General features: G+C 37.3%; 1 protein-coding gene across 2 annotated transcripts; it reads right to left on the bottom strand.

Annotated features, from left to right (window-relative positions):
- Positions 1–292: 292 nt before the first annotated feature.
- ZCCHC4 (zinc finger CCHC-type containing 4) lies at positions 293–10,886 on the bottom strand. 2 transcript variants are annotated; one of them, XM_031043514.2, is made up of 13 exons: positions 10,761–10,886; positions 10,421–10,539; positions 9,194–9,276; positions 8,250–8,525; positions 7,668–7,748; positions 7,289–7,361; positions 5,577–5,727; positions 4,963–5,063; positions 3,604–3,725; positions 2,982–3,057; positions 2,421–2,472; positions 1,570–1,714; positions 293–500 (listed from the first exon to the last, which is right to left on the bottom strand). In XM_031043514.2, the coding sequence occupies exons 1-13, from the start codon at positions 10,861–10,863 to the stop codon at positions 380–382; spliced, it is 1,503 nt and encodes a 500-aa protein (XP_030899374.2). In that variant the 5' UTR covers positions 10,864–10,886; the 3' UTR covers positions 293–379. The 2 variants fall into 2 exon arrangements, with proteins under 2 accessions (XP_030899374.2, XP_030899375.2); XM_031043515.2 differs by having other exon boundaries at positions 10,833–10,878.
- Positions 10,887–11,088: the final 202 nt, after the last annotated feature.

Raw genomic sequence — 11,088 nt, 5'->3', positions numbered from 1 at the left:
CATCCTCTCCCACTGCAACACAAAACCTCGTTTTTCTTACGCTTATACCCAAAATAGGCTGCACCGACACCCAGTCCAATCAGTTTTACAACATACCCTACCTCTGCCAGCAGTGACACCCCCAACACATCACCACTAAGGAGAACTCCTCCCTTCAGATTCCCAGTAAATCAGGCAGCTAACCCTAAGCATACAAATCTATTACACAAACACATGGTAAGCATACAGGTTACTTAGCACTCTTTTTTTCCAATGCCAGTAATAATGTAAATGAAAGAACTGTCACTTTTAATTGAATCAGGTTTTATTTTATTTTGGATATTAATATTAACATTATTAGAAAAAGGAATCAAAGGCTGGCCATAATAAAAAATAACTATCAGCAAGCAAAGGCAGGCTTTTTTCTTTTTTTATTCTTTACTTTTTTCCTGGAGAATATGGCACGCTTCACAGTGTATTTACCCTCTTCAGAGTTCTCTGCCTTTGCTTTTTTGTCAGCTCTGTAAAGCAAAAAAGGAACATACAGATTAAAATGGAGAACATACATCTACATTTGCTAGCATTTTAAATAATCTGTCCATAGACGTATATGACTCCAGAACTTCATAAACTCACAAAAAGTACAAGGAACATTACATCTTACAATATTATGACATCTAAGCCTCCTAAAACTGTCCATTTTACTGTCATTCATTATTTCTGACTTACGTATTTATTCAGCATTTTAGCTTTAAGCCAGTGTAAAAACAGTAAGAAATGCCACTCACCAATACAAAAAAGCACATACAGACTTTCGTACTCAATATATTATGCACAAATATATAAGAGAAAGGCTTAGAAAAAAAATACAGAGAGATTAACAACTTTATGAAGACACCTGCAAACAATACAGGACCTAAATCTAAGTAGCAAGTGGATTGTTTTCAGCCTCTGAGTTTCCCTTTCGCCTTTTGAGTTAGTTCCATCTGAAGACCATTACACACTATTTTTTTTGTCTTTTGATACATACAAGTGTGTGCTTGTGTATGTTACAGAGGCACAATCATGGCAGAATAAAAGCATTTAATGTGACCCTCATTAGTACAGATTTGATATGGTGCGGATATAGACTGTACAACAGAGCACCTGAAATATCAGAAAAAATACCCCCAAAAGATGCCACAACAAAGCAAAAGAGACAGGAAGCAATAAAAAGAACATAGTTGTGACTCTTTTCTTTGCCCTTTCATGAGGAATCTAATGAAGGGGATAAAAGTGTTTAATTACTCTAATTTTGAATCTTCTTGACAGAGCTATCCCACGCACCATACACCAAATTTGGGATCTGTATACATCAGCTTTGGAAGAAAAGCCACAGTTAAGGAACTGGGAGATACAGTTAAGTGACTTGCCTTTTATCATATCCTACTTTAAGAATATACACCCCAGAGATACAGCAAACAGGCAATGGTGAAAGCTGTCATTAGTACCCAAAGGCAAAAGTCATCTCTTCCTAGATCATTTGCAGGAAACAGGATCTAATCTCATTGCATGCTGTCTTTTATTATATTAATGCAATACCACACTTACTGGCAAGCTCTTCTGGTGCGGGAAAGACTGGGACAGGTACTGCGTTTGTGACCTGCCTTGCCACAAACAAAACAACCAGCATCAGTCTTCTCACAAGTGTGGTTTTGAAGAGCACAGCAGTTGCAATTGTTGCAGTGAAACCAAGCTGCAAAGTAAAGTAACATGATTTTCAGAATGATCATTCTGAAACTAAGCTTTAGATAGAGGCTATATTGCCAGGTTTTTAATTCTGTGTTAGTTTTACACAGATGGATGCAGTCAGTTTCTGGTCCCTTATCACATTTTGTAAGGCAGACAGGTAGACAGATACACTGTATGATTATTTCAATATAACTGAATTATTTTGCCATTAGAACTATTATCCTGTATGCAATCTTAAATGAAAAAAAAAAGTTAAAATAGACTTATATGTGGCAATTTCTGTATCAGTAACAAAAAATGATTGCTTCAGCTACTTAAACACAGCTATAAATACAACTGTATATAATTTGATCATGCCCTCTCAAACTTTTTAATAGTTGCCTATTTGTTTATGAAATTCTAAAGCAAAAGTTGGCAACATCAGGAAACAAAAAAAAATCAAAATATGTAAGTTTTCCCATAACAAGTATGAATGGGATTTAGTACGGCTTGACAAAAAATTTATCACATTCCCACATGGTACAAGTGTACCTTAGTTACTGAGTGGCAACTCGTGTGAAACTGAGATTTTTCCTTTACTCTGTGTCTTCTGAGAAATTACGTTTTATTTCTTTTACAGAGCATTTTCTGGCTTGCAATCTCAGTTTTTTTGGTCTATACCTTAAACAAAATGTGTACTTTTATTTAAAAAAATATTTTTCTGTACTTACAAGGTTTTACACATTTTTTGCAAAGAACACAATGTTTCCATCGTCTACCATCCTACAAAACATAAATAAATACATTGTTTATTTTTTGTTTGTTTGTTTACACCACCCCCCCCCACCACCACCCCCCCCCCCACTGTAGCTTAAAACTGAACTACTGATATGTGGTCCCCATTATTTACAGAAACAGGTCCTCTGCAGGAAGGACCGTAATTTGGAAACAACAGTCCTGAGAATCTGTGACAACTGCAGCATTTTGAAATTAAGAAGTTCTACAACTTCTGAAACTTAAGAAATGCATCAACAGACCACTGATGAATAAGGTATGGTGGAAGTCCAAACTTTTCCTGTCCTCTTTCCAACACAAAGGAACTGGGAAAAGACAAATTAATTCCCAGTGGACTATGAATGATGTCCTGTGAAGTCAGAAAGTCTAGGAAACTGAACTGTTTGGGGTTTCCCGAGGAAGTCAGAATCAGTAAGTTTTTACCAGAGCAAATATAACAGAAGTTATTATTTGACTACTGCTAAAACTGCTATATAGAAAGAAGTCAAAATACCTACCTTTGATGTACATGAATTGCATATCTCACAGTGCTGGTTACCAGAACTAACATAGCGCTGACATATAGCGCAAAACCTGAAAAAACAAAATTTAAATGTACTGGTCCACTATTTGCTTGCAAAGCAATAAAAATTAATTTTATACAAGCTCAACAATAAATATAAAGACTGCAGAATCAGTTTGCTAAATTAAAGATGATGTTTTTGATGCATAAAATTACCATGTTGGCCATTTAAACACAGTACATCCAAATAATAAAGTTCAGGTGTTTGAATCCACATTAGCTATACTATTAGCAGTAAAACAAACCAAATCTTTGTCCCTGATTCTTCTCTAAGTGCTCATTTTGTTAACTACTGTCTCAACCAAGCTGATAATCAGGCACAGCTCTAATACCTCTTGAGGTGTACACATAATTTCCTACAGACAAGCTGAGGAATCTCATCATTCACACCTGAAAATGCAAACTTCTTTTTAGGTTCCCAGCTCTCTCACATGCTGTTCACAGAACATGCAACCTTAAAAATGAGAGACAGAAATGTGCTCTTCAGCCTGACATCCAAAAGTCAGGCAAGAAAATACTGAACAGTACCATGTCACTTGATTGTTAATACATCTTACCTATAACCCTCTTTCAGAGGAAGTACAATCGTACTTGGGGTGAGGTTTGTAAAGATACGGACAGGAGACTGTCTTCGACCTGTCTTGCCATGTTTATAAAGTGCATGATTATCATAGTCTACCTAGAAATAGAAAACCACAGAAAGAGAGTATTAAAGTGAATGCTAAACACAGGCAGAACTATTTACATATTTATTATCTTTATATGCACTTTATGAAATTTTCATTTTTATACAAAATACTTTAACCACAAATTAGATTACAAGTATTTTGTCTCATTTACTTTTAAATTTGTGCAAACACAGCATTAGGCTAGATTCAAGAAACTAAGTCCCCAGTACTACAATAATCCTAGTCTACCTTTTTGCTCTTTTGCATGAAGTATCTAAGATAACATTGCAGATGTTCTACAAAAGAGCAACCCATTTAACAACATGGAACTATACCATTTGGTCACTCTGGCACTACCAGCTGACCTGCATCCTACCAGATCTCAGAATAATAACAAAAGTTGCAAATTCAATCAGCACTGCTTTTTCCAGCACAAAAATTCTCATCTCTTAACATTAGGCAGGAATGTGGAGTCTAGCCTAGCCAGAGTTTCCAATTTTTTTCCACAAATTTTCATTCTACAAGATACAAACATGTTGTTCGGAACATCCATGTCAGATTTTACATAGAGTTCTTATATGAGAAAACAAAACTCTAACATCATGAATACCCATGGCTGAGCTCTCAGAAGTCACTGATGTTCACACTCTTACATAGCTAATGGATACAATACTGGAGAAGCTGATGCCAGATTACTGCTTTATCACTGACAACTTGATATATTAGGTAATTCCAAAAATTTCCATTGTTCTGATTCTACTCTGGTCCTGGCAGTTTTGGAGATGACAGACCTTTTTTATTATTTATTTACTTTTCAATCTTTTTTTTTTTACCAGGGATGGGCATTAACCACCAAGCTACTGACATTTCAACAGCTGGGAAAAATGAAACACTCTTCTTCAAGCTACCACTCACTTCTGAAATACACACCTGTCAAAATGAGTGCAAATTTTGTCACACTGACAGCATTGCAGAAGAAATGACTTAATGGACAGATGACAGGTAAGTTAAAGGTACCTAATAAACAGTAGGAGGGGAACAAAAATTATCAAAAGTATGACTAATAGAAATACAGAATGTGGACTTCACATGATGAGAAGCACAGGGTTTGCAGTGCCTCCAATGCTACCAAAACTAAAGTCCAAGAAGGTGGCCCATCTACAGACAAGTGCTACCATTGTATCTGCTTTCATCTCCTGTTCACAATACACGTCTGAAATTTGGCAGATTGACTGGGTTCAGTCATACCTGGTAATCCATCATACTAAAGCTTGGGAAGAACTCCAGAATACGAGACTCAAAGAAGTATGGAAATATCCAGAACATGGGCATCTCCTGGTTGTTATGACCTAGTAATGAAAAGACTTAGATGTACATTAAAGAAAAACGAGATACATGAAGCATGAAAAATGCTTCATGTATATTCTGAATATACATGAAAAAACCATTCTGAATACATGTATGTCATCCTGGGCATAAGAACGAGTTCCTTCAGGCCACAGACAGTTTTGGCATGTTTTATATATGTGGAGCTGTAAACTCCACTAATTCCAACCCCGTTAGGTTGGTAAGAAATAGTATTGGTTTGATAGCAGCTTCTTCTCTACCTTTAAAGTCCATTTTAATCGCTAAGTAGATTTATAAAAAAGCTGGTTTTTTTTTAAGACAGACTTAAAGACTTAGGTATTATTAAACTGTAAGTATCAGGAGAGTAAGTTAGATCTATAGCAGTTCATCTTTAGAAACTATAACATGAGTGTGCTCACATTCATCTGAGCAGCAAGAATTGGAGACTTTTAAATAGATACTTTTTCCTACAGTGATGTTACAGCTCAACCCACCTATCTGGCTGCAATACCTACCTCCTGTTTCTGTCTCCTTCCACATTGCCATTAATTTTTTAAAACTAGAAGCCAGTGCTTCCACTAATCCTCCAAATGGTGGATCAGTCACCATAATGACTCTTTCACCATTGTCTTGATACAAGAATTTCCTACAAGTTTCACATGCAGCCTGCAAGAAACAGAGGTTAATTTCCAGAAATACAGATTCAAGAACTGCAGTAGTATTGTCTTTAGCAATAAAATTATTATTTTAGAAATGCCAACTTTAAAGACAGAATATATGTCCTCTTGGGTAGTAAGGAAAAAAAAAACAAACACCCAAACTGTGTTTTTGAAGCACTGAAAACAAGTGCTCTGTTCAGCTAGAGATAATGTATCATGGGCAGATGCAATTCAAGCTTCCTAAGGTAGTCTTTCTCCTAAGGGTATTAAATTTAACTTGGAAAAAAAAAATGTTACAGCAAAAAAGCAACTTTCAGGCTTAAAATATATTTTATTTATACGCTTTATTTAGTAAAGCATTATCAAAGTCATGGGAACAACTGAGTCCACTGAAAACCAATTCAATCCATACTGCTTATGAAAACTGTTCAAATTCCAGCAATCCAGGCTGGGCTCTATTATGAAAGTAAATGTAAAAAGCTATGTCTTCCCTGCCACTTCACAGTGTGAAATAGACATTCTCTCATCTATTACTTAGCTTCTATCGCATTCCAAACCCAGATTTCTAACACCAATATGCATTCAAGAGTGCTGCAGTTCGGTCCCTGAATACACTGCAATAAAGTGTCATTACAGGTGTCATCTTTTCACATCTTGAAAAGAACAGTGAAGTGTTTATAATGCAGAGGAACAGAGTCTTTTGCTCTAATTGAAAAGCACAAAACTTGAGTACAGTAACGGATTAAAACCCATTAAAAGTAAGGCTTTCATATCAAATTCCCATTTAAACCTAGGGGATTTTTTTCTTTCAAGATCCCTTTCAAATTTAGCTTCTGGAATGGAAAAGATCTTAAAATTATCTACGTAGTATGAAAAGTATTGCAATAAATAAGTTTATGCAAATCAGTGGTGGCTTACTAATAATGTCAGAGGAAGAACAAAGTGTGAGTGACTATACTATAGGGATAAATGTTTGAAATTAACGTTTGGAATTGAATTACACTGTGACTGTACAAAGCTACAATATATGTCCTACTACAGCTGCAGGTTTTCTAATAAAGTCAAAATTAAGCATATAATGTAACATTCAAAAAGCATCAAGAAGCACGGCATTTTCTTTAACCATTATACTAATTCAATTTCATTTTATGACAAGGTTAACCTTTTGACCTTGCTTGCCTTGAATAAAGCAAAAAACCCTCCTTTTTCCTCACACCTCAATTACCAGTGAACAACACTTATGGCATCAATTGGGCTTATAAGGGCTGTTGTAGCAACAGAACAGTGTTAATGAATACAACTCACACCAAACTGTCATTTTAATAAAAGCAGCAATTATAATGTGTAAGTTAACACTAGTTAGCATAAATTCAACAGGCAACTTTATCTTTGCATCAAGTCAGAAAGAATTACTGAAGAGGCACTGTTATTCTTTGATTTCCAGTACTGTTGACCATTTTTATCTCATGACAGCTGTTTTCCTTTAGTCTAGTCATGACTTGATTACAAAATTCTGCATCAACCACATGTACTTGTTTAAAAAGCACTCAAGAAATACTTGGCCTTACCTCTCCACCAAAAAAATAATGATTAAACATGTTGTAGTGGCAGAATTCATCCTCTGTGTAAAACTGTGAATACCTGTAAAATAAGTTTTAATGGCAGTAGGAAAATATAACCAACTTTTTGTCTGCACTTAGGGGCATTTACATTGAAAACAAGACCTTAGAAAAACAACTGGGCTCTGATTACTGACAATACATACTAATACTAGGAATTATTATGTATTATTACTTTTCTCATAAACTGGATGTTATTTGTGTATGTATGTAAGAACAGACATGCAGAGACAGGAAAGGGAAACCAAGCACCAATTTATCTTTTAAACAGGAGGAACACAAACCTTGAACATACTCTTCAGACAGATAGAACTTTGTCAAAACCTACCTGAAATCAATATCTAGCAGAAGGCTTCTAACCCTGAAATCTTCTTCTCGTGATGCTTTTGACTGGATCACTTCATGAAGCCTGAAGTACAATTGGAGCAAAGAAATTTAACACATAATCAGTGGCTTCAAAAATTATCTTGCAAGACAAGAATGACTAGTATTTTACTAAACCTAAAACCAAACAGGTAAGAGAAAATGGAATAATCTGAATTTGGATGATTCTGTGTGGCTAATATTTAAAGTTAGAAAAAATAGTCTTAAAAGACGAAAAGCCAGTGAAGCCTACGGGATTACTGTGAACAAACAAACAAAACCCCCGAACATAAGCAAAGAAATTCACTGTCACTTCTTTAAGAAACAACACAGAACACTTAAAGTGTGTTATCTGCAGAGCAGCTATAGTCTTCTGTATCTTACGAGCTCAAAGCAAGATCCCACTAGACGCTTAGATAATTCCAACCAATTTAAGCACAGAGAACCTCTTACGATGGCACAATCCTTGATAATTTAAATGTTAACAACCTGCATCGCTTTGAGGGAAATATATTATTTGGAAGTGTAACAATTCTCACTGACGTACCTGGGTGTTCCAACTGAGAGCACTCGTCTGAATCCTAAATCAGTAATAAGATCCAGTAGGAACTGACAACTTCTGTCTGCAAATAAGTACTGTGCATTTGTTTTTTTATTCTCGAGTGGATACAGAAGTTGACTGGGGCTTTTTAACTGGGCAGTGGAAATATCACACAGGAACTGGTGAGCTGAGTGTTTTTCCCATTCAGCTGGCAATAGCAATTGCTGGCATTCCTGGCAAAACCTCCTCTTTGATAATGGCAACAGAACAAAATCCTTGTACCTTTAAGACAATAGGCAACAAACATATGAACGGGGCTGTGAAGGAGGGTTCATTTATTTTGAGTTCAGACATTTAAAGAGGCAATGTAGGGTAAGCTGCTCTTGCAAAAAAAAAAAACTCCACTACCTACATGTGAATGAAGTTGTGTTCATGAAAAAATATTCAAAGGACACTTTAAAAAGCTTTCAATGTACAAGCCAAATATATTGACAGTGCCCACAAAATAACTGGATTAGAAAGTGAAGACTCCATATCAACTACCAGCAAGCAGTCCGGTATGTTTATACACAGAACTAGGATGTCATTTATCACTCTATCACCTTGCTTCTTTTCACAATGTTAAACCTGTTACCTTTGCACCCTAAAGTCAGTAATATTTTTTGAACTGAAGCTGCTACTGACCTGTTGTTAGCACATTATGAGCACTAATGTAAGAAGGAGTACATATACAAAAAAAAGGATAGATACAGTTCCTGGGTTGAAAAATACCATGCTCTAATTACAGATTTCATACTATTTCCCTCTTGCAAGTCAACTAATTCTTATTTTTCCAAATCCCTCTGGCATGTTTTCATATTTTAAAGATTCCTGAAATACTATCTCTGCATTCGAAGTCCCTAAACCTGTATTACTTGACTTTTACTAAAGCAAATAGCCATTAACAATACCTTTCCACATTCTGTCTGTGTGTAAAAGAAGGCTGATGATTTCTATTGTATTCTTCACGTGCTGCAAGCCTAGTTTCTGACACCTGTAAAATTTACAAAACAGGTATTGTACTGTATTAAATCTCAGTTATTTAACAAAAAGGGTGCATCAAAGGTCTCATGCTTTAGTTACGCTGCATAGCAAAATTATCACATTGTTTTGTGATTGCATCACATTGTTCTTCTGCAACAACCAAGCATGACTGCGGCACAGAGGAATGCTGCAAAACACTGCGAGTCTCATTGTGAATTTAAACCGTAAAAAAATATAAACATTTCATTCTTCTACCACATGTGATACTCAGGGGGAAATCTCAAAACTTGGTTATGATGAAGACAGAAAGAGGTATACTCTTCATTAATGCGTGCCAGCAGTTGCACTCTCCATGAAGAGCTATAATCTGATCCTGAACAACTGATGACAGCAGAAATGTTGCCCAAGTCCTTCATGTGTGATTATTTTAAAAACATAACAGGTCTTCTCTGAGTCTTCTACTTTGTTCCCACAAAACACAGTTTCACAGTTAACAGTGTTTCAATGCAGAACTTAAGGAACTGATTTCTTTAATGGGGGAGGACAGGAAAATTCAATAGAACAAAAGACACCATTATACCAGTGACGTTCAAAGCAAGTGATTAACTACCTCATTTTCTCTTTATATAACTTTTCAGTAGCAATCAGCACAGCAATAAGCTGCTAATGAACACAATTAAACTCCAGCCTGACAAGCTGCTGAGGACAATGATCGCAACACAAGAAACATTTACGAAACAGAAAAAGTAACATAAAATGCAGGACAAAACCCACAGCAAGCTCTCCGTGAATACATACCAATCCCCGTTTTGCTACCCTACAATTATCTGCGCAAAGTTTTGTAGATAAATTGCTGCAGATGTTCTACTGATACTACTGAGCATCATGCAAATCCCCACTATTTTACTTATCCCATTGCTTGCTGTATCCACCAGATTTCCTGTCTTAATTGTGGAAGATGAGGACATCCTGAGGTCAGAACTATCCTATTTTGTTCTACATTGCATGGCATTTTCAAACATCGTAACTTGAATACACAAGTGTTTTGGCAATACGGTAACAACTGACAGATTTGCTCACAAATTGTTTTAATTTTCTTTAAATAGAATGATTATCCTCAATATTTACCGTAGTCTTAAACAGTGCTCTCTTACCTTTTCATCTTCCCACTGGAAAAAGTTACAATCTTTTCTATCCCTACAGGCCGAACAAGCATAAAACCTTCTTCCTTCCTCTCTTCCTTGGCTGGTCTTTACAAACAGAAGAGCAGGACCTAAGGTCAAACATCATCATGTATGACACACGGGACACCAAAAGATGTGCTTTAATACTTCCCCTGCAAGTGTCAAGCTTCCAGAACACGTTGACACAACTCCTGGCGGGAGGCCGGGAAAGCGGCTGGGGATGAACAGAGACGCGGTGGGAAGCGCCAACCGCCGCCAGGAACCGCGGCCACCCCAAGCCCGGCTCGCCAGAGACTGCCCTGCCGCTCACCGTGCGGGCAGCAGGGCGCGTCAGGCACCAGCCCCAGCAGGACCAACCCGCCGGACCCCAGCCCGTGCCCACCGCCCTGGCCTTCTGCGCCGCCAACCGCCATGGCACCGCCGGCTTCCCGGCAGCCCTCACCACCGACAAGCTGAGGGAGGACGGGGCAGACAAAGCTGTGGCTCCCCCCAGCGGCGCGGCGGCCCCAGCGCCGAGGGAGAACACGCCCGTTAGCGTGGAACCCCAAAACAGGGTCTATTGATAGAACACCACCGACAGCAGAGCCCGAACCCCGTCCGGTTTAGACCGTGACATTTATTTTCTTCTGTGGGTAAAC

Source organism: Melopsittacus undulatus, chromosome 7 (genome assembly GCF_012275295.1).
Source record: "Melopsittacus undulatus isolate bMelUnd1 chromosome 7, bMelUnd1.mat.Z, whole genome shotgun sequence".
Classification (NCBI taxonomy): domain Eukaryota; kingdom Metazoa; phylum Chordata; class Aves; order Psittaciformes; family Psittaculidae; genus Melopsittacus; species Melopsittacus undulatus.
The sequence above is the reverse complement of the archived record's forward strand: the minus strand, read 5'-3'. Positions and strand labels throughout refer to the sequence as shown.

Bases quoted from the DNA above. Each gene is read 5' to 3' on its own strand.
- ZCCHC4 (XM_031043514.2), bottom strand. From the start codon at position 10,863: ATGGCGGTTGGCGGCGCAGAAGGCCAGGGCGGTGGGCACGGGCTGGGG. The intron at 7,749-8,249 runs GTACGTCAGTGA...ATTGTACTTCAG, and splicing joins CTCTCAGTTGGAACACCCAG to GCTTCATGAAGTGATCCAGT. The intron at 3,058-3,603 runs GTAAGATGTATT...TTGTTTTTTCAG, and splicing joins CCTCTGAAAGAGGGTTATAG to GTTTTGCGCTATATGTCAGC.